The sequence below is a fragment of the Pituophis catenifer genome, unplaced genomic scaffold, assembly GCF_029215685.1.
Source record: "Pituophis catenifer annectens isolate HBS135680 unplaced genomic scaffold, rPitCat1.0.hap2 SCAF_9, whole genome shotgun sequence".
Lineage (NCBI taxonomy): Eukaryota > Metazoa > Chordata > Lepidosauria > Squamata > Colubridae > Pituophis > Pituophis catenifer.
Genome location: NW_027256889.1, coordinates 393,061 through 414,969, shown reverse-complemented (window position 1 = coordinate 414,969; position 21,909 = coordinate 393,061). Strand labels below are relative to the sequence as shown.

Genomic DNA, 21,909 nt, shown 5'->3' with positions numbered 1-21,909 from the left:
TCCAGTTAGCACTGTTCTCTGAAGCATTTTGTTAACTGTATTTTTTTAAGCATGTCATTTCACTTCTCAAAATCATACTACTGGCTTATGTATTTCTGTTTACAATAAAATCAACTCCTTGGTCAAAACTTTGCACCGTCATTTGGGATGACGATTGCAGGCACTCTGGTTGGTTCTGCCCTTCAAGGACACAGGGCTGTTTTTCCCTGTTTCTGCACTCAGTGAGAGAGAACAGCTTGGATCTGTCCTTCCCTCTGCACTTGGAAAGAACCCTGGTGAGTCCTGTCCTGCACAGGCAGCCCTTGCCCGCTTCAGGCTTTCGCCACAGACGGCAGGCTGGGAAGAGGCATTATGCCTCAGGAGGGGCATAGCCCTGAGCTTCTGGGCCCCCGACCCAGGTGCAGTGTACCAGAATGCACCAGTTCATGAAGGATGCCAGCACCAGGCCCCATCCCTGGGGTGGGAGGGAGGATGCTGTCCCCAGGGCTACCGCACACAAACATATTTGTTCCACCAGTCTTTGGAGAGGGCCCAGATGCAGCTGGGGGGGGCCCTCTGCCCCTTGGGGCCCTCACCAGCCCGCAGCCCCAACACAATAGCGGTGTCAAAGACTTCTTTCAGATTCTGTTGGGTGAGGGCCGAGCACTCCATGTAGCCAGCCATGCCCAGCTTCCTGGCCAGAGACCGGCCAGCGGTAGGAGGCACCGGCTTCTCCTGGCGCCGGGAGAGGGCAATCAGCACCTTGACGTCCTGGCGCAGGTCTGACTGAGTCCCCACCAACAGCACCGGGGCAGAAGGGCAGTGACGACGCACCTCCGGGTACCACTTGTCCACAATGTTCCGGAAGGAGGTGGGTGCCACCACGCTGAAGCAGAGCAGGCAGATGTCGGCCTTTGGGCAGCAGGCCTGCCACAAGGCATCAAATTCATCCTGCCAGCAAACCGGGAAGGGCACAGCGTGAGGAGAGACTCACCACTCCCACCTAGAGCTCCCCCCCCCCCTCCATCCAGGGCCCAGCCCTGGCCTTTGCAAATAGATGCTTAGGGCAAACCTGACAGGAAGCCTGGCCAAAGTTCAGTTGGGATGCAACATCAACATCACAGCTTGGACAGGAGGCCCTCCAAGCCCCACCCCCACCTGGTGATCAGCCTCTTCGGCAGCAGAACTCCAGTTGCTCATTGCATTAATAACGTCATAAATCTTCATTGGGATTTTGAGTATGCCTGTGTGCGTGTGTGCAGAGTGCCTGAAAAGAAGGTGGAGACCAGCGAAGGGCCCCTATCGCTCCAGAATGGGGCTCTGGGGACCAGGGTGTATCCCAGGTGGGAGTAAAGAGAGCAGGGCTGCCTCCGCTCCGCTGGGGATCCCGCCGGGGCGAGGCTGCTCTCTTGGAGCTGAGCGCCGCTCGCTTCCAAAGGACTCCGAGGAGCCGAAAGCCTGTCCGCGGAATCCACTTTTGCGAGAGCTTCGAGCCGAAGGCCGCCGATTCCGGCCGCAAAAACAGCGCCGCGCGCGGCAGCCTTAATTCCCGCCTGGAGGGCCGCCCGCCCCGGGGCTCCAGACAAGCCCTTACCTGCCCGGCCGTGTCGCACAGCTGGAGACGGATGGGGGCGCCGTCCACTTGGACCACAGCTGGGGAAACACAACAGGCGCCCCGGTTAGCCGACAGACCGAGGGGGTCCATCGGCCAGAAGCGGGGGGCGAGCCGCCGACGCGGCGCTGAGCCGCTCCTGGCCGGGCCTCCCCCGGGGGCCTCTGCTCCGGCGCACCCGGGCCCTCCGCCACCCGGCAGCCTGCGCACGCGGCGCCGGCCTAGGGCAGCGCCCTCCCCGTGGCGGATCCGCCGCGACGGTACCGGAGAAGCGGTCGAGGGCCGTGGGCACGTAGCGCGCGGGGAAGCCGTTGGTGCTGTAGCTGAGCGCCAGGCTAGTCTTGCCCACCGCGCCGTCGCCCAGCAACACGCACTCCAAGGCCCGCAGCGGCCGCCACCGGCGGGCTCGGGGACGGTGCGGAGGCACCGGCGGCAACGTCATCGGCGAACCGTCGGAGCGCGGCGGCGACTGCGGCAGCAGGAAGGCGAGAAGCCTCCTTTGCCTGGCCACGCCCCCTGGCCGCGGGGCGCGGACCTCCAGCACCTGCACCCTGGACCCGGCGGCCTTCAGCGCGAGCGAGGAGAGCCCGGCCCGGCGGCGCCTTCGAGCGGGGAGCGCCGCGCACCGGCCAGGGGGCTCCAGGAGGTCCCGGCTTTCTGGCGAATCCCGAGCGGCGGCTTCTTCCCCTCCGCACTGCAAGAACCGGGGGCACCGCGACCTCCCAGAGGACCCCAAGGAAAGGGGCTCGGCCTCACTGCCCTCCTGCCCGGGAAGAATTCCAGCTTCCGCGAGCCTCACCCCGGAGGGGGCTTTCTGCTCAACAGGGGCAACTCTGACGAGGTCACCCAGAAAGGACAGGGGAGGAGACAAGGGAAAGGCTTCTCTCTGGCTGGGAGCACTCTGCTCATGCTCAGAAGTGAGATCTTACTTGGTGGTCGCTGAATGACATCCCATAGGTTTTCCCAAGGGAATCGAAAAACATCCCTTTCCGGCTTCGCTTTTTTTATTTTGAGGTTGGGGGCATTTTTCCCTGCTTTTCAGACCTAGCAGGAACACCTCTCTTCTTGGGACTTGGTATCCCTGCAGAAAACATTGGATGGGGGCTGGAAGTCAGCCAGTTGCTCTGCCTTGGCAGATTCCCCAATCCCGCTCCCAGCATGTCCTGCCCCACCCCCACCCGGGGTTGCAGGATCCTGTAAAACTCGTTTGTCAAGGAACACCTCCAGTCCTGGGCAGGGATCCCGAAAGGAAAACAGCAGAGCTGGCAAGAGGCAGGCCAAACTCAGGCCCGGCCAATCCTTGGTCTTGGGAGCAAAAAGCCCAGCCGGCCCTCCTGCCCAGGAAATCTCCAGGCTGGTGTTGTAGGCAGGCAGAGAATTCCAAGGCTGAGCATCTTTTTAGATTTTGGGCAGGAGCTCCAGTGCCACCGGGCAACCCATCGCACAAGCTCCAAGCTGCCGTTCTGCCTGGCCAGTCAGGAAACGGAAGCTGGAAAGAGCTGAGCTCTGGCTGGGGGCCGATGACTCCTCCCTATTCCTACTTGGGGGATAGGAAGGGGGCCCAAGCATTGAGGGCCTTTTCTGCACTTAGCCATGAGAGCCAGAGCAAATTTGTCTTTGACAGAGGAGGGGAGCCAGAAGCTGCATTGCAGAAGCTTCCATTTGGGGAAGCCCCTCGGGCATTGCAGTATCTTCCTGAAATCTTGAGCGGGATACAGCCCAGCCCCGGAAATCTGGGTGGCCCCAGATGTCAGCCTTTTGCAAGGGTCTGGAGCCCTGGCTTGAGTCTCTGCTGCTGCTGATTGCTGGGGTTGTTGTAACCTTAGGTGGTATGTTTTCATCCCTGCGTGCAATTGAGAATAAAGACTTGCTATTAAGCAGAAGCTGCAAGGTCCCCTTCCTGCAGGCCGCGGGATTAAGCCCCACCCATCAAGGGTTCAGTTTTGCAAAACTTTGATAGCTCTTGGTCACTGAAGGCCCTTCCCCACTTCTGAATTCAAACGTTTGTCCACTAGGATTCCGAACTTGCAGCCAAGTGCTCAATACCTGCTCTGGCAGTTTTGCAGCAGCATAAAAATCACTCTGGAAAAATAAATCTTTACTCTCAATCAAAAGCGAACGGCGACTCTTTTATGAACTAAGCAGCACTGCAAGACCAACTTGGAAACACAATCAGCCAGGTGGGATCAGGGCCCAAGCTGCTCCCCTTCCACCCCCATGGGGCAACTCCTGGCTTGGCCTGTGGTGACAGAGCGGGGCAGAAAAAGTTTCAGGGGCTTCCACAGCAACCGCCCCAAGAACCAAGACCCACAAGCCTCTCTGGTCAATAAGATCCAAAGCCAAGGGAAAGAACAAAGAAACACATTTATTGCCCAAAGGAAAAGCTCCAGGTGCGATGTCTGGCCGTCAGACTCTGGGTACAAAGCTTTTGCCAGGAATCGGCTGCTCCCTTTCAGACGCCACACATCCAACGGGCACACAACTCTGCCTGCCTTTCGTACAACTGCAATTTGTTTCTCTTTCACTCATCCATACACATACACACACACACTTACCTGCACAGGAGACAACATTAGAGAAACAACATAAACAATTTTACAAGCAAAAACTAGAAAAAAAGGCCAACAGTTCAGAAGTGCCCCCACCTCAGGACAGGGCCTCACTTCTTGGCAAAGGAAATCTTCATAGCATTGTTCTGGGTGATCTTGAATCCTTGGAGGGCATCACGGGCGGCACCGGCCTGCACCTCATTGTCGAATTCAACGAAGGCAATATCATGGCGCCCGGGCACCAACCGCACCTCCTTGAAGCCAGGGAACCTGCAGCAAAGCAAAGTTAGCAGCTCAGGGCTGAATCTAAAAGGTTGGCATCTTGGAAGAGAATGGGGCCGCAGAGTCCCCTCCTCTCTGAGGGAAATGCAAGAGGCCGTGTGTTCAAGGCAGTAAGTCAAAAAAGGATTCTTGCATTAAGAGGCTCTCACGGGCATCAGTGTAGGAAAGGCTGGTGCGCACAGTGCGTGGAGTGAAGTCCAACCTTCCACACCAGGCAGTCCGCTGGCAGCCCTGCCTGGTCCTCCCCCAAAGCCCCACCAAAGAGCGGAACTTACTGATTAAAAAGCATGGACAGCATCAACTCATTTGTCTCCTCAGGAAGGTTGGTGAGGAACAGGATGTGGTTAGGAGGATTCTCTGACAGCTGCAGGGGGCAGAAACATCCCACCGTTCTGATCACTTAAGACCCAGGAAGAAAGGGCCCTCGGACCCCCTTATTAAAACGGAAGTAAGACACAGACCCCCAGTGGTTTCTATCCAATTAACCAGCCCCAACCAAGCTGGCCCTGGGTCACTCACCTGCTGCGCTGTAGCCATCTGTCCTGGCAGCATCTGTTGTGGTGGCATCGCTCCTGGGGGGATGGAGCTCGGTGCCATGCCAGGTGGTGGCATCATGCCTGGAGGTGGCATGTAAGGGGGCTGCCCTGGCATGTGGTGCATCACACAGGGGCCCTGGTTCATGGGGGGCATGCCCTGAGGAGAAAGCCAGGGATACAAGAGGTTCATGGTATGCCTCCCTCCTGAACCTCAGCAAAGCTAGTCCGGGGCCCCACCCCTCCAAAAGGCACAAAGAGACCCCCATCTCTTGCGGCTGCAATTCAAAAGCCAGCATGAAGCTCCCAAAGAGCCCTGAATCACAAGACCAGGCCAGGGAAGAAAAAATTTCACACTTCAGAGCCTGCTTGCATTAAAAGTGAAAAAACCCACAATCCCCCCACACTCTGCCAAGAGTCTGGGTTTCATCTTGGACAAGGGCATCCTGAAGGAAAGCAGAGTTGTTTCCCCAGAACCCGCTGGCCCCAAAGTGTCCAGAGGCACTCACCGGCACGGTGCCCTGGACAGAGGGGGCAACTGGGGCAGCTGCTCCTGGCATCTGCTTCTTAACTGCTTGTGCCTCCTGGCCTTTGGGCTTTCTCTTCTCTCTTTTGCGGTCCCGCTCCACAAAAGTGCCCTTCATCTTGGCTATGATGTCAGAATCTGCCTTGGCATATTGGATCCTCTGGGTATGGAAAAGAAGCACCGAGTTACCAGATGCCTGGCCAGCCAACTCCCAAGCTTCACTGGATCACAATGGCAGAAAAGGCCATCTTGGTCCAACCACATGGAGAGTTCACAGGCACTTGGCTGACTGCAAGTAGATCTCCTTTCTCAGTAGAGCCACCTGCCTCCCCCCCTCCTCCCCGCCAAAGCCAAGAACGGTGGCGACTCACCATGGGCTTGTCATAAAAAGGGAACCCCTGCATGGAACGTAAGGCATTGGTGGAGCTGCAAATTTCTTTGAAAATGACAAAGGCCTGGCCTCTCATTTTCAGGTTGCGGGACACCAGAATGTCGAGGATCTGCCCAAACTGGGAGAAAATGGCATATAGAGACTTCTTGAGCTCTGGAGAAAAAGGAAACATTTTTAACTTTTGCTCTATACTCCTGCAGTCAAAACACAAGTTGGTTACTATGTTAAGATAACTCAACTTTGGGACACTTATTGTCCTTCCCCCCCTACATGGGGCTCCCCTTGAGGAGCACTTGGAGGCTCCAACTGGCGCAGAGTACGGCTGCGTGGGTGGTTATGGGAGCGACGTGGCATTCCCATGTAACCCCTCTCCTGCGTGAGCTGCACTGGCTCCCGGTGGTCTTCCAGGTGCACTTCAAGGTTTTGGTTATCATCTTTAGAGCGCTCCGTGGCTTAGGACCTGGTTATTTACGGGACCGCCTGCTACCACCAATAACCTCCCACCGGCCGGTACGCTCTCATAGAGAGGGGCTCCTCCGGGTGCCGTCGGCCAAACAATGTCGACTGGCGGCCCCCAGGGGGAGAGCCTTCTTTGTGGGGGCACCTACTATCTGGAATGAGCTCCCCCCGGAGATACGGAGGATCCCGGATCTGCACATCTTCCGTCGCGCTCTCAAAACTTTTTTATTCGATCAAGCCGGCTTGGCCTAAATCTTTCCCCTTTAAAATGTAAATTTTAATTTGTTTTTTAAATTATTGGGTGTTTTAAATTTGTCTCGGCCAAAATTGTTTAATTTGGTTTTATTCTGTTTTTAAATTTTGTATTTATGTGTTTTATTTTGTGCCTGTTCACCGCCCTGAGTCCTTCGGGAGTAGCGGTATATAAATCCAATAAATGAAATGAAATGAATAAATACTAGGACAAAAATAAGCAAAATTTGCACACAAAGCACAGATGCTGCGATATACGCTAACGTACTACAAATACTCTTCCTTTCCAGGAGAATCTAGGAACCCAAAATAGATCAATATGGGAACTGCAGCCCTCCTAAAGTTGCAGCCATCCCCAACTCACCATCTTTCTTGATTTTCTCATTGAGATTATTGATGTAGATGGTGTGGTTGGACCGGGATTCTGGGACCGCCATAACAACTGCAAAGCTGAGGCTGGCAGGGAATGAAAAGATTCAACCAAAGTAATTAATTTTTGCATTAAGAGACAACACTGAAAAACGAGAAAAAGGTTAATTACAGGGAAGTTGAATTGGAACACTCAGCCAGCCTCCAACACTCCGCAGAACGGAAGGAGCCTGTGGTTCCTGGTTACCGAGACCGGGTAGCTGAGAGCGGAAAGGAGACTACTCGGTAAAGCATGAAGTGGATGAGAGGCCACCAGTGCCTTGATGGGCTGGGCGGGGCGGGGCAGGACGGAATGCAAGGAAAGCACCTTCCTCCAAACGGCCGGCTCTGGATCAAATGCCGCTCAAGCCTTTCTCCTCCTCCTCCTCCTCCTCGGAGCGCACCAAACGTTGTCGCATATTGTGTAGAATCTACCCGGGATCCACTTTCTTTCCAAGAAACCGCGGCCACCGCTTCCCCTTCCCTCCGCCTTTCCCTTCTAATTCCGTTGGAGCTACGACGGCTGCTATCCGGGATGCTCGGGCTCACGCGCGCGCCTCCCGTCCCGGAGAAGCCAAGGGAGCGGCGGGGTGGGGGGGCCTCGGAAAAACGAAGAGCCCAGTCCGCGCCGCTGCCCTCGACGGGAAGGCCCGCCCAGCGCCTCGCCCCCAGCGACACCCCACGCACGGATGGCGCCCCGCTCGCCCGATCCCTCACCGATCCTGCGCAGGCCGCGTCAGCTCGCCGACAAGCGATCCCGCCGAACCTTCCTCGCGTCTTCCACTATTGGACGATCGTTTGCCAAATCACCGCTGGGGGATGACGACTTCCTCCTGCTTCGCTAACGTCCAATGGCCGTTATCTTTACCCCACCCCAAATGAGGTCGGGTTAGGAAGCCCTCTTCCGGGATGTAGCCCGCCCATCGTCCCAGCTGCAATGTTCGATTGGTTGATTAATCAAGTCGGGCCAAGAACGACGCGTCACACGCTGGGAAATCCTCACTGACGCGAATAGATGACGCAATCCGACTACCGCCTAACCAACCAATGGCGATTCGGCCGAAGGTCCGTGACCCTTGACCCTCTGGGTTTGCGGCGGCATGGCGGAGGTCGTGCGGAGTTTGGCGGCGGAAAGCCCCCCCCCCGCCGCCGCTCCCGCCCCCCCCGCCCCCCCCGCGGGGCGCCGCGTTTCTCCTGGCGACGGCGCAGCAGGCGGGAGGCCTCGGGGACCGCGGCGGCGTGAGGGAGCTCCTGCGGCGGCAGAAGGCCCGGTAGGGCGCCGGTCGCTCTGCGCGTTAACGGAGCCCGGCGGCGCCTGGCTTCCGCGAGCGCGGCCGCCCTTTAGCCCGCTGCTTCCGGGGCGGCGAGGGCGGGGAGGGCCGCTGGTGCTCGGCGGGGCCTCTGAGGCTGCCTCCCGGCTGCTGTTGCAGGTTCAGCCGGCATCTGACGTGGGTGCTGTTCCTCCGTCCCGTCCCGTCCCTCATCCAGGAGGGCCCGCAGTGAGTATCGTCCGGAGAAGCTGGTGCGGTCTGGCCTGGCCCTCTCCTGTACGATTAGTCCCTCCGGTTGAAGATTAAAGGATGCCGGCCTTCGTACAGCCAAGAGCCTCGGGCTTTCTTCCTCCTGCAGGTGTGGTTTGGTGGCCCTTTGGATGGCCGGTGCTCACCTCTGCCTGTCTTCTGAGGTTCCCCTGGAGAGAATTAGGCAGGTGGCTTTGGCGAGGGGCTACACAGCGCAAGGAGAAATGTTCTCAGGTCAGTAGCTGAGAAAGACAAACAGGCACCCTGCAAATGTGTCAGGGCTCTAGAGCTTCTCTAGGTTGACAGCGGGTGAACCACTGGTTCGGCTGCCCAGTTATGCAGGGCGCCCGTTGGGTTGGGGGCTCCTTTGTAATGAGCCCAGCGTTCCCCTTGTCACCCCCTTCAGCTGCTGACATGGCCAAGCTGGCCGAGGAGGTCTTCCCCTGTAAAACAGAGCTGCTCTCTGGAGGCCTGCAAGGAGGGAACCACGACAGGATTCTTCAACATCTTGGTGCTGGCTTCCCTGTGCTGATACCGTATCCTTCTCTAGGGAAGCTGTTCCTTTCCATTCCCTTCAAGGCTTCTCTGAAGTTTGAATGTTTACTGAGACTTTCAGTGGGTCTCTTGTCAGTGGGGGAAAGAGCGTTTTCACTCAAGGCAGCCGGTGCCATAGGGGAGCTTCCTCTTGAACCAAAGTCTCCAGGCTGGACCTTAATGCCTATCGCAGCTATGACGAGGACTACAACCATGAGCCCTGCCTCAGGAATGGCTACAAGGCTCACTGGGCTGTTGCCTCTGGTATGCTCTGCTGGCTGGCTGTTAAATGTGCACAAGGGGGTGCTGTTGCCACACTGGAATTGTGGGTTGGGGCTCATCTCTGGGTATCCCAGAGAACAGGTTTGTGCTTTGCTTTGTGGGAGAAATGGGACAGAGTGGCATGGCCCGCCCATGTCCCTGGATGGGGATTCTGGGAATCATGGTCCCAGCACAACTGATGGATGACCAAGTTTGGGGTGGGGGGTGCAGATCCTAAGGCATCTATTGTGGAAGGGAGGTCAGTTGGGAAGGACAGATTTGGCTAAGGACAGGGTTAGATTTCAGTATCAGGACTGGCCTGCGTGAACAGCAGTAAAGACAGCACCCCCCACCCCAGTTCCACTGAGGGCCCAGAAATCTCTCCCCCCTCCATATCTCATTTCTTTCCCAGGAGCTCTGCTTGGTCTGAAGAGTGACTTCCACCCACCTGCCTGCCAGGAAGACGAGGAAATCCCAGGGCTCTTCCATGCCAGCCACACTGCTTCAGCTGTTCCTTTGGAGGCCGTCGCCGAGACCTACTTGCTGTCAAAGCAGGGCAAGAGTTGCCGTTACCAGCTGTGGAGCTATGCTCAGATACAGGAGAGCAACGCCCAGCTGACGGGCTTCAGTCCCCAGCGGGCAGCCGATGGAAAGGTGTACGTTGTGCCGGCAGGGGGGGTGCAAGAGGGACTGTGTGGACAAGCGGTGTTGCTGCGGCCAAAGGCATGAGGGCACTCTGGTGGCACCAAGTCTGCGCTGGAAGGGGGCCGCACCTAGCTTTGCAGAAGCACCACTGGGCTGTTAAAGGGTCTTAGACAAATGCATGGGAACTGCTCACATTTAGCAGTGCCTTTAGATAGGGACATTAGGAGGTAAGAGAGAGAGATGTCCGTCCCCCTCATGCAGAGCTCCAGGACACCTGGACAAGGTTGGGGAGAGACAAGCTTATACTTGAAGCTCATTTATGTCAACCAACCTGGCATTGTGTTTCAGTAGAAGGAAGAATGGAGGAAAGGTAGCTTAAATTTCCTCTCTGCAAAGTGCTTTTTGCCTTTAGAAATTAGAACAGCTTACTGTTTATCTGATTATAAATGAGATCAACTTTGAAACTGTAAGCAGGAGGGAATAGAAATGCTGGTGTGAAAGTCAAGTGACCGCCTGCCTTTTCGCCCTGCGCTGCTGGTGTTAATAAAGGAGTGTGACTCTCCGTGACGCTTTGGGCCTTGGACTGTGCAATGTTTAGAGCCTCACTGGTTGCTTTTCCCTCTCTCTTAGCCCTTTACAGCCGGCACACAAACTTTCCCTTAAAATGCCTGGCTTTTAAAACAGCCTCTCCTTCCTCGTTCTGTGCCAAGCGGCTGCAAAAAATAGCTTGTTTTGGATGCTTTGAAGTTCCCCCCTCCAAGGAGCCAGCAAGGCAAAGGTCATTTTGAATTTGAGATGGTCTTTCCAGATTTTTCTTGGATTAGGGGTCCCTAACCTGTGGGCCCACTGCTGCAAGAGGGCCAATCAGTGCACGCGTATTTGTGCGCGCTCACAGCTCCACTTACAGGAATGTCGCCACATGGAATTTGCAGCCCTCGTGTGAGCATCGTCACAAACATCACAGGCGCTCACTCATGCACGTGCTCCTCCCACCAAATCATCCCCCCTTTCTCCCCTTCCCCCATTCTGGGCTGCCAACCCAGAAAGGTTGGGGAACTCTGACCTAGAGTGCCAGTCATGGATCACTTGAACATATTTATTTAATCGACTTTACCACTCCAATCAGGCTTGCCATTCTAGGTGTCCTTTTGACTGGTTAATGAAGGGGAACCAATAAAGAAAAGCCTTCCTAGGAAAATCCCCCTTTGTATTCCAAGTCATTTGAAGAGTCCTAGTGCAGAGACAGGACATGTCTTATGGTGGCCCAGCATTCGGGTTGGAAGGAAGGTTAAAAGGAACCATTTCCATCATGAAGTTTCTGTACACGTTTACATCCAGCATGTGACATGGAAGTTCTTCAGCTGAGCTTTTTCAAGCATGTAAAGATGCCCAGGAGGGCTTTGTACCATAAAACTCTATGCTTCTGTGTGCTGCTCACATGGAGAAGAGTGGCTCCTTCTGGGGTCCTTTCATCTAGCTGATTTGATTGATGAATGTTTGAGAATCGCACCCTCTTAAGAAGAAATGTTGACATTGTATTCTTTAAGTCTGTTCCTTCCACTCGTTCAAAAATTGTAGCTTTGCTGCCTTCCCAAAGTGACGGAATTCTCTGTATATGGGATTGCAGCTTCTAAGGGACACGTGAGGACCCCAACTCTGGGTCCTCTGGCCATCTGCACTTCCATAAAGATTGACTGCTGGGCATTCGGAATGCTGCTGCCAGGTTCTCTGGGTAGCTGCAGTCCAGTCCTAGACATTCCTGGGGTTTCTTAGGATATCTGGCTGAAATTAAGTCAAGGGTCACTGGGACTAAGCTGGCAACATGTTGCTCGTCTGGTTACGTCGGGCTTGTGTCCGGTTTTCCTAGCATGCTCTGCATGATTGCCATGAGGTTTTCCAAGCCCCACAAATATCCATCTTCACGATTGCCTTCCACCCAGGGCAGCCGGTGGGTCAAGGTCTGTTTGTCAGGCAGTGGCACCGTCTTGCCAAAGTCAATCATCCAGACTCTGGCAAGCCCCGTTTTGTCATGCACAAAAAGGAGGGAGCTGCCTACCACCTGGAAACAGAGAAGACTCAGCAAGGGCCATGAAGGTGCCAGACAGATGCCCATCTGCTTGGCGGGAAGATGCCAGAAAGTATATCTTGCTTATCAGAGTTGGTCCCAGGGGCATCTAAACAGGGTTTACTGAACCAGCCAACAGTATCAAGCTAGAAGGATGCCACCAATTGTTAATCCTAATGTGTGCCAACCTAGCCAGAAAAGGTATCCAGGTAATGGGGCAAGGCTGCCCTTCTGGGAGGTTCTCCCCAAACAAAGGCAAAGACGCACCTCATGTGCCTTGAAGAACTCTGACTGATCCAGTGCCGCTCTCACCTCCTGCAGCTGGTCCAGGTAACTGCTCTGTGGAGAAAGGAATGAAGCAGCCACAAGCTGGGCTGGGGATCCTTCCCACTGACCCCCTGTACAGTGAAGAGGCTTGGATTATTCACGGAGACCCATAGCTCATCTTAGAGCTTTATATACCAGAGCAGCAAAGCTGCTGCATCAAGTTCAACTCCAGTGAAGGGCTCTGTTGCTGGGACTGCTGGGCCATCAAAGCCACTACCAGAGCAATGGTGAAGCAGTCCTGCAGCAGATCCCCAGACAGAATGCAACAACTAGAAAATGTTGTTGAGGGCCCTCCTGCCGGGGGTCTCAGTGATGGGAGCACCCCAATCCCCATCTTCCACTGGCCAGAAACTGGATCCTCACCAGAAGGTGTTTGTCCTTGTCCAGGAAGTCCCAAAAGGCCTCCACGACTTGCTCAGGTTGCCGGGTCTTCTTAAAGCTAGTGCTGCAGATGCCACTGGCCCTCTGGGGATGCGGGGGGAGGAAGAGGAGGAGCCTAGTTAGTCTTTACCTAGATCAGAAAACAGACTCCACAGGAAGAGCAGGAGGAAGCTCTGTGGAGTCAGCTCTAGGAGCAAAATCTTGCTGGTCTGCATGGTGGGTTCCTTCCCACTGCTTATTCCCCAGGGAGAGGCAGCCTGAGCCTCCTTTCCCAGGGCACAAGACATGGTTCTGGCAGGGATCCCCTTGAGTCTCTCCCCAAACAGAGTATTGGATGGCAGGGAGATGGGCCAAGAGAGCCGCCAGGATCCAATGGGCAGAAGGCAACTGAGCTTGGGCAAGGGGAAAGCCCCCTCCCCAATCAACGCTGGGCTTCCCCAGCATCCAAGCAGGAGGCAGCCAGATTTTGGAGTGCTTTGCCTCGCTAATGAGGAGCTCCCCCCACACACACCTTGACGCCCTCGATGCGGAACCCGAGTGAGCTGGTGGAGCTGAGTGATTCTCTCCATTGCATGTAGCGGGGCTTCAGCACACCACGCTGGGCATGCTCCTCCAGCGTGGGAGCAGAAGGGTCCACTTCCATCATCTTATCATACATGTCATGGCGCAGGCAGGGCTGCTGCCTCGCCTTCTCCAGCTCCTCCTCCAGGTATGTCCTGCACAGGGCGGGGAGAAGACGGTGCCCTTGGAGGCGTTTGTGGGGCAAAGCTCTCTGGGAGATGCAAGGAGCCTGCACCCCCACCCCCACCCCCACCCCACCAAGGGTATCTGTGGCTGAGTCAAGTCCCCCAACTGGGAGCAAAGGAAGGCTCACCTGACGCCCATTTTGCAGTCCATGATGGAAGGGTTCTCGAAGCCAGACAGCAGGTCCTCCATCTGGATGTAGGGCTGCCCATCGTGCTCTACCATCCCATAATATGCTGGGACATAGGGCTGCAATGCATCATCTCCCAGGCGCTCCAGGCACTGCTGCTCATTGGAGCAGTGTCTCTTCAAGACATGGCCCAAATCCCCGGCCTTGAAGTTTTCTGAAGAGGAGGAGGAGGAGGGAGGAAAGGCTTGGCAGAAATCCCATGAGGGCCTCACCCTCTACAGAAGATGCCCACCCAGCTTCCTCCCAGTGCCAGAACCGTTCTTTACCTGCGTGGCCAGCAATCTGAACCCAGGGGTAGTGCTTCCGGAAGGAGATCACGCAGGGCGACCACTGCACCAGGCTCTTCAGCTTCTTCCAGGGCTTGTTCTGCAGACAAAGTAGGGCTGCCTGAGGAGACTGCAAAGGTGAGCACGAGAACAGCCGGTCTGATACACAACAGCAACACTGCAGAGGATCACCTGCTGTCACACCTGAGTCGATCTCCCAAAAGAAAATAGCACAAAGTGCCAGGAAAGGCCAAGCCTGACGGGAACCGGGAGTAAAAATGGACTGGAAGGGCTTGGAGTTCATTGGCTGATGAGCCCACTTCACAGGGTTGTCGTAGGACAAAACAGAACCACCATATTTGCTTCCTATGATTCTTGAAGCAAAAGCAGGATATAGGATGTGTAAATAACAACCCCTTATTATTTTCTCCACGGCAATGAGTTCCAATGTCCATAATACATGATTGTTACTGTCTTGAATTGCCTCCCTCTGTTTTCTTCTGAGGTAATTTCAAAAATGTGGAATGAACACCCAAAAACTGAAGGGTCCCAAGAGCAGACCCTCTCGGAGGAACTGGAGCCCCCAAGAGCACCCCATTCCAGTCCTTCCCCCCCCCATCCCCACAGCAGCCCCCAAGTAAAACTGGGCCCAGCAGTGGGGAAGATCCTGCTTGGAAGATGGTAGAGATGGTAGAGAGAGATGCCAGAGCAGCAGGAATGGGGGGCGGGGGGGGGAATGAATTTTCAAAATAAACCACAAAGATGTTGCTTTTGTTGTATAACAGGGTGCAAATGCCCTCCACGGATCTACAATATCAGGACAGGGAGGTGGTCAGGCAGGAAGACCCTTCTCCTGGCCACATCCCCATTTGACCTGGCTGATGAAATCTATGCCCTCAGCTGAAAAAGCCACCAGCTCCCAAACCACAATGGAGAGCAGGAACTGGCTGGTGCAGTAGCCCCACAGCCTCCTCAGGGCTCCTGGGCTCTGGGCGGGAAAAGGGGGGAGGGAGCATCATGAGAACCAGCTCTGGAAAAAAGCCCAATGTGCCCACCTCCCCAACAGGTTTGGCTGCTTAGCACAAGAGAGGTTGCAGGCGGCGGCAGCAGCAAGAATGGCAATGGCAGATGCCATGTTTTCCATCTCTCTCTTGTAAACAGACAAGCTCTGGGGGAGACCAGCCTGCCAGAGCGCACCTGCAGCATGGCTGAAGCCAGAGCCCAGCACCCCCACCCCTTAAGAAGCCCAGGCCGGTCTTGTGCTGACAGCCAGCTATTCAGGAGCCCCGATCCCCAGAAGGAGAGAGCAGCCCCTCAACAGAGAGGGGGACACCTGCTTACCCCCAAGGCAAGGGAGCATCACATCCCCAGCAGAAGCCTGGACGAAAACTGCGGAGAGGGTCTGTGGCTGGAGAGTGGGGAAGTGCCTAGAGGGCCCTTGCGAGGCAGCCCCTTCCTTTCTTCTGCCCAGGGTAGAAAGCAATTGATGCCCCCCCCTCCGTGCAGCTCTGAGGAAGACCCTCGGAAGGTGGGGGACACTCACCGGAAAGGAGCCCCTGTCCAGCTTCCTCATGACTTCCCCCAGGCCAGGAACGCTGGCTGCTCTCCAGCCCCGGGGTGCACACAGCCAGGGTGTTTATGCGCTGCTGTCCTGGCCACACCCCTTGGCATGATGCTGATGGCACCCGTGGCCCCTCCCTTTTCCTGGAAGTGGGGAAAGGAAGAGCAGAGTGGAGACAGCAGGTTGCTCAGCAACCTAGGGATGTTGCAAGGAATTTTCCATGACAGGCAAAGTGGAGAGCAAGAGGACCGTCAACAGACAAGAGGACAGTCACAGATGTCTCTGCCCTGGAGGCCCCTGACAGTGCACAGGCTCTGCTTAAGTCCGAGGAGAGCGATCTGGCCAGACTCACCATGAAACAGATAATGCAGGCACACCTGTTGGCCCTGGCCAAGGGACACATTGGTGTTGTCCCTCACACAGGAGGGCCAGACTGGAACCTGCAAGCTGGGATGAGTGAGAATCACAGCTCCGTTCCTGGGCGCAGCTGCAAGGTTCAATCTCCAAGCAGGGCAGGAAAGATGCAGCCTCGACATCTCAGCTGAGGAGCAGGGTATCCATGCAACGCCTGGCGGACAAGCTTAAAAGGACTGTGTGTGCCGTGCAAGGGGTGGCACTTGAAAGCCCACTCTGCCCTCGGAGGAAAGCACGTGCAGAACCCCCATGACACTTGGCACTTCGACTCCTCCACTGAGCAAGTAACACAGCGATCCCCACACAAACCAGCTCAGCCATTCGGCCCCCCAGGAAATACCAGCCAGCGATTCAGGACCAGAAGCTCCATTCTTCCAGAACCATCCTCTGGTACCATCAGAGGCCTTTTGTGCAGCTGGCCAGGGACCAGGAGGAGCAGCCACCCTCGGCCCTTCCGTAGAGCAAGTACCGTCCCTTCTTTGCCGCTCTAGTGGTAATAAACTCTTCTGTGCTTTGAACTCAGCAAATGCTCCTGACGCATTCTTCTTGAATGTCAGCAGCACCAATGTACCCCTCCCCAAGCTGGGGGGGATGGTATCGAGGAGGTTTGTTTTCCCCAGGGAGCATTCTGTCTGCATCCAAATGCTTGCAAAAGAACCACAGGTGGGAAAGATCACCGTTGATCTACGGTGGCCTTTAAAGAAGCTTGAACTGAAGAAGCTTCTTGGATGGGAAGCGAAACATCTTCAAGTAAACAGAAAGTACGGTTGCCTTTTGAAAAAGCACCTTTGGGACAACCATGACCTGGAGGGCTGAGGATCTCCTTCTCTCACCTCCACCTCTTGGCCTCTGAAGTCTAGGGTCCTTCACAGGACCATGCAAATTCAGCACCACCGCCTCAACCTGTCTGCATCAAGGTTTTCTGGAGAGGTTCCCCCAAATACTCTTTTGCCCGAGGATCCCCGACAACCGAGGCCTCCCTCCTTCTGCTCAAGAGGGTCAGCTGCTGCCAAATCCTGAGACAGCTTCCCTCCAAGCCAGAGCAGCCAGGCACTTTAGAAGAAATTCTATTTTTATGCTTTTGTCATTTTCAATGTGACTAATTCCATTATGTTTTTATTACAGTGAGTGAATTAACTTGTGTAAACACATTCATTAGTACTTCTTTGAACACTGCCCCAGCATCTTCCTATAAAGGGAAATGCAGAAATATCTTAAACAAACATCTTGGTTTACAGAAATAAGCCCTTTTTGCTCTCCTTCAGCCTTCGGGATCTTTCTAAGGGTTTTCATTCAGGAGGCGAAAGGGACCAATTAAGAACCTAAGCCACACTTTAAGGTTCATAAAAAGCATTTAGCCCTTTTTATATTTCAAATGACCATAGAAAGGGGCCTCCTGCCATTCTGGGTCTGCCAGGACGCTTCCCCTCCTTCTGCTTTCCCCCCTTTGCAAAAGCCTGGATGGGCACATGCCCAAAAAGGCAGCCGGAGCTTGGGGAGCCAGTTCAGCCCTCCAGCTGGCATGAGGCAGGCGCACTCAGCTCCACTGACTGGCCAGAAGCACCTGAATCAGCCCAGGGTGATTCATTCCGCCGGAAATGAATCCATTGCACTTGGAGCAACTGAAGCAGCTCATCAAGAGGCCAACAGGTGCCTCACAGGTAGAAAAAAGTGCTCTGTATGTTCCAGAAAACAAATGAAGGCAGGGAGGGGTGATTGGAGCAGCTTTTCTCTGAGTCAAAAGAGTACCAGCACGCTATGGATATTCATTTGAAATAGAACTTTTACCAGACTTCACCCCTTCTTACTCTTTATCTTCTCCTCTCAAGATAAGACAGTGTCCTGGGCTCACATGCAAAACCTTCCACATGCCTCTTATTCTCCGGGAAAACATGTGATGGAAGGAGCAGCCCCACACTTGGGACAGGAAAGCTGGAGCTCTATTTACCTGGCTGGGAATTCTGGAAGTCCCAATAGTCAACCCCCCATTTGGGGACGAGGATTGAAAAAGCCTCTGATCTCCAAGCCTTTGATCCCATCAAGAATGCCCTGGGCCTTTCCTGGGAGGATCGGAGGGGCCAGGAAGAGATGGGCCCCCTTTCATCACCCCAAAAGAGAGGCAGGAGGCAAGCACCTTTCCCTCTCCTGAAGAGCCCAACCGCTCGCTCATGGAAACCAGGTTTTTAAAAAGCCAGAAAATGTGGCTAAATGGATGAGAAATCACAGAAGATCCATGATTCAGAACAAGAAGCCCTTGTTGATGCTCAGCTCTTGTAAAGTTGGAAATACTTTGCACATCCTGCACTGAGTCAGTGGGACCAGCTGTTGCTCTTGGGTAGGAGTACGTGAAGGGAGGGGGAGGCATGGGGAGACTGTGAAGCAAGGGAAAGACTACCCTTGACTTGTGGCTGGCAGATGTGAGATTTCATTGTGTTTTGTGCCTGTGCAGCACTTAGATCTGGTTCAATATTTGATCCCTCCAGATGGGAGAGCATGGTCCATCAAGATAGCACCTCGCATTGGGGAAATCTCCTTCTCCTGTGGCAGCAGGATTCCCCGGTTGGTGGCTACTCTTGCTAGGAGTTGATCACCAAGCCAGTTCTACCTGACCTTGAAAGCAGGATCAGACTGCCAGGATACCCACAGGTGGGGCTGGGCAGGAAGCATCCCAGCGAGAGCGGAGGCAAGTTTGTTCCGTGTTGCTCCGGCTATCAAAGAAACTCAGTGCCGAGACCTGAGGGATCCAGAATCCAGTGAGGCTCTGGCTGTAAAATGGAGCCTAGCCAGTTACCCTCATTAACAGCACCGTTGCCATCTTTGTTGTTGTTTTGCTGCCCGCAATATTTGGCACATGTGACACCACTAACTGCAAGCTGCATTGGCTACCACTGTGAGTCTGTGAGGCGATTCAAGGTCCTTCTCTGTCCCTTTGGAAGTTCCTACATGGCTTGGGGCCACCTTCTTTCCTCTCCGGTGGTTTCTCCCATCTGACCAGGCAGGAGAGGCCTGTTGCGGGTTCCACCAGCCAAGAGGGAAGAGGAGCCTTTTCTGCTGCGGCACCTGCTTGCCGGAGCCTCTCCCTCCAGGGATTTGGTTGGAGCTCACCTTGCTGGCTTCTGAAAGGCCTTGGAGGTCTGGTTCTGGGCCAAGCTGGGGCCAAAGTGTGTGCAGAAGCCCAGCCATGGCTACCTCCAAGGCCTTTTATGACTTCAGCTGCTATGTGCATCGTTTTTAAAATTATTTTAGTAACTGTACTTTATTTTAAATTTTTACACTGCCCAGAGTCACCTATGAGATCTGGGCAGCCCTATAAGCAGGATAAAGAATAAAGCACAAATCATGGCTGAATGCCCACCACTCAAGAGACAGAACCTGGAGGGCAGCCCCGCACTTCTCCACCCAGCCAGCGGGTTCCGAAGCTGCTTGCACCTCGCCGCCGAGCCGTCCTAACCCCGAGCCAAAGCAGCTGAGCCTCCAACGCCCGGAAGGGGACCCGTCGGCTGGCCCTCCACCCACCGGGCTCCGGGCAGAGGCTTCTGCAGGGCGGCTGCATCCGGGCCGCGCTCGCCAGTCGGGCAGCTCGGGGTCCCCGGCTGGAGCCTCTCTGGCCAAGGCAGCTCCGGCACGGAGGGCTCCGGCTGCGGGGGGCAGAGGGGGGGCGATCCTTCTCCTGGGGCAGTCGCCCTCCCCTCGCCCCTCTCGGGGTCCCGGCAGCGCAAGCCTCGGCCCGCGGCGGAGCATCCCCGGCCGCGTCACACACACACACACACACCCCGCCTCACCTGCGCGTCCCCGCGCTCGTCCCCTCCGGAGGGCGCTTCTCCCGCGCCGGCGGCCTCCAGGCGCATCGCCCTCCCGCTCCGGCCGCGGGCGAGTGGCCGCCGCGGGCGCGCCCGGCGTCGTCCAGCTGGAGGAGGGGCGTCCGGCGGCCGCGTGGGGGCTGGCGGCGTCCCAGGCGATCCCCGACTTCTCCCGGCGTGGAGAGGCTGCCCCGGTGACTCTGCGACTGCCGGCTCAGGTGGGGCGGAAGGGCCGGGGAGCCTCCGGATGCCCGGAATCAGCTGCTCCCTCCCCCAAGCTGCCTTCCCGAAGGCCCGCCCCGCCCAGGCCTTGGCCCAGAGCCCCGTTTCATCCTGGCCGATGGGCTCGCGCGCTGGACTCCGCCACCCGTACGTTGCCCGGGCCTTTGAAAGGGGCCTGGTCCTGGCCGAAGGACCCCCTTTTTGGTTCAGCACAGAAGCGGCGAGAGGGGCTTCGGGAGGCCCGGAGCAAGTCGGCTTCTTCTGGTGGCTGGTTGCGTGCGGAGTCAGCCAGGGTGACCCACAGCACATCTTCCCCACCTGATGCCCCTGCCTGGATAGCTATTCTGGGGTCAGGGATGTTTCGTGCTATGCCCCCCCCCCCCTCCGCCGCCAACTCTGACCTAAATGGAGCTTCCTTATGTAGCATGACACGGCTGTATATTCTGCAATATTGGGACTGTCGATGAGTCAACAGCAGGTCAGAGGAGGAGCCGCTGTGGGACAGAGATGACAGCTGCTCTTTAAAAATTATGATTTAAATCAAATCCACCCTGAACCCTGTCCATGGCTCACTTGTCCCAAAGAGCAAACCAAGCCCCAGTTATTTCATTGGTCAAATTTCTTGGCCGCACATCTTACTGCAGGGTAAGTTATGGCACTGTTAGACTGGCACGTTCAGGTTGGTGGGCCTGATCCATTGGCCAAACGTTCCTCAAGGAGAAAGGAAGGGCGAGCCTGTGTTTTTTTAGTAAACACACACAAAATAGCCCCAAGAATTATAGTACAGGAGCGTTCTAAAAATACATATTAAAAACAATGCAATCTCAAATAGCTGCAGTAGGCATCCATTGACCTGGCAATTTGTTTTTTTAACTTGAGCTTTTAACAAATCTTTCAGAATTTCTGATGGGCCTGAGAAATAGAGGCTGTAGTCCCACCAGATGAAGTTAAATGGTTTGGTGTAATTTTGTGTATGTGGGAACCCAGCCAGCCATTATGGGACCAGACAAAAAAGAATGTACACATTTACAACCAGTTTTAGGATTTTTTTAAAAAATTGTGTAATGATTTCAATGCAGGGTGTTTGGGTTATTTTGTCTGCGTGGTTAGCCTACAACACGTGGGAAATCCAGAGTAATTGCTAAACACCACACCCCATTACCCTGTTTGGACAAAAAAACTGCGCACCGCCTGCTCACCAAAGCAGCGCAATCAAAGTCAGCCGGAGGCTGTGAGGCCGCTGGTGGCCAAGGAAGCGTGTCGCTTCCTTGCGTTGGTCCCGCTCCCCTGGCTGTGCATTTACAGGAGGAGCGCCGGCTCAGAGTCCGGGAGCGCTTTTCCAAGGGATAGTGTTCCAAAGAGGGCCCTGAGTGCTCCGAGCAACAGCTGGGCTCTGTCTCGGCGGCAACAGGGTTTCTTTTTTTTTTATTATTTTTTATTTTTAAACAAACATAACATAAAACCATCTTCAATTGCAAACAGTGTGTCGGTTACAAGTCTTTTGTGCATCATTCACCAAATTCATAGTTTACAATTTACAATTTACCTAAATTCCCATATCATCGATCTATTATATCTATATATTATTATCCTCATTAATCATTATTTGACTATGGTTATTCCTTCCCTCATTTATTCAAAATATTCTAAGATTTGAGTTAATTTTTATTTTATCATTCATTTCATTCTCTTGAATCTATCCAATGATAATATATTTTTATGTTATATTTCACATAGTTCTACAATTCTTGTATTGTGAAGATCTCTACCATATTTCATTTCCATATTTTTTTATCTAACTATTGATAAAATAGGTCCCATATCTTATAGTATTGTTTATCTTCTTGTCCTCTAATTTCAAATGTCAATTTGCTGATTTCAGCACATTCCATTATTTTCTTAATAACTTCATCTTGCATTGGTATTTTCTCATTTTTCCAATTTTTAGCAAACACAATCCTAGCCGCTGTTAATACGTTCACAATCAG

General features: G+C 54.6%; 4 protein-coding genes across 6 annotated transcripts; 1 reads left to right on the top strand and 3 right to left on the bottom strand.

Moving 5' to 3' along the window:
* Positions 1 to 19: 19 nt before the first annotated feature.
* On the bottom strand, positions 20 to 2,033 carry LOC139321293 (rho-related GTP-binding protein RhoU-like). Its single transcript, XM_070949965.1, has 3 exons — positions 1,856 to 2,033; positions 1,574 to 1,632; positions 20 to 930 (listed from the first exon to the last, which is right to left on the bottom strand). Exons 1-3 carry the CDS (start codon positions 2,031 to 2,033, stop codon positions 487 to 489), a joined length of 681 nt encoding a protein of 226 aa, XP_070806066.1. The 3' UTR covers positions 20 to 486.
* A 1,903-nt stretch (positions 2,034 to 3,936) lies between these two features.
* Positions 3,937 to 7,827, bottom strand: SNRPA (small nuclear ribonucleoprotein polypeptide A). Of its 3 annotated transcripts, none has more exons than XM_070949266.1 (7): positions 7,709 to 7,827; positions 6,948 to 7,039; positions 5,853 to 6,025; positions 5,465 to 5,641; positions 4,942 to 5,115; positions 4,698 to 4,786; positions 3,937 to 4,410 (listed from the first exon to the last, which is right to left on the bottom strand). In XM_070949266.1, the coding sequence occupies exons 2-7, from the start codon at positions 7,018 to 7,020 to the stop codon at positions 4,251 to 4,253; spliced, it is 846 nt and encodes a 281-aa protein (XP_070805367.1). In that variant the 5' UTR covers positions 7,021 to 7,039; positions 7,709 to 7,827; the 3' UTR covers positions 3,937 to 4,250. The 3 variants fall into 3 exon arrangements, with proteins under 3 accessions (XP_070805367.1, XP_070805368.1, XP_070805366.1); XM_070949267.1 differs by having other exon boundaries at positions 5,853 to 5,990; XM_070949265.1 differs by lacking the exon at positions 7,709 to 7,827 and having other exon boundaries at positions 5,853 to 5,990; positions 6,948 to 7,680.
* A 249-nt stretch (positions 7,828 to 8,076) lies between these two features.
* Positions 8,077 to 10,523, top strand: ACTMAP (actin maturation protease). The gene is given in 7 exon segments (XM_070949601.1): positions 8,077 to 8,126; positions 8,128 to 8,262; positions 8,422 to 8,490; positions 8,621 to 8,745; positions 8,918 to 9,047; positions 9,239 to 9,309; positions 9,719 to 10,523. Coding segments are annotated over 7 exon segments (882 nt in total). The 5' UTR covers positions 8,077 to 8,091; the 3' UTR covers positions 10,036 to 10,523.
* Positions 10,524 to 11,039: 516 nt separating this feature from the next.
* On the bottom strand, positions 11,040 to 20,230 carry LOC139321302 (inositol-trisphosphate 3-kinase C-like). The gene is made up of 7 exons (XM_070949973.1): positions 19,682 to 20,230; positions 13,925 to 14,024; positions 13,599 to 13,812; positions 13,236 to 13,440; positions 12,707 to 12,808; positions 12,284 to 12,355; positions 11,040 to 12,010 (listed from the first exon to the last, which is right to left on the bottom strand). Exons 1-7 carry the CDS (start codon positions 20,228 to 20,230, stop codon positions 11,789 to 11,791), a joined length of 1,464 nt encoding a protein of 487 aa, XP_070806074.1. The 3' UTR covers positions 11,040 to 11,788.
* Positions 20,231 to 21,909: the final 1,679 nt, after the last annotated feature.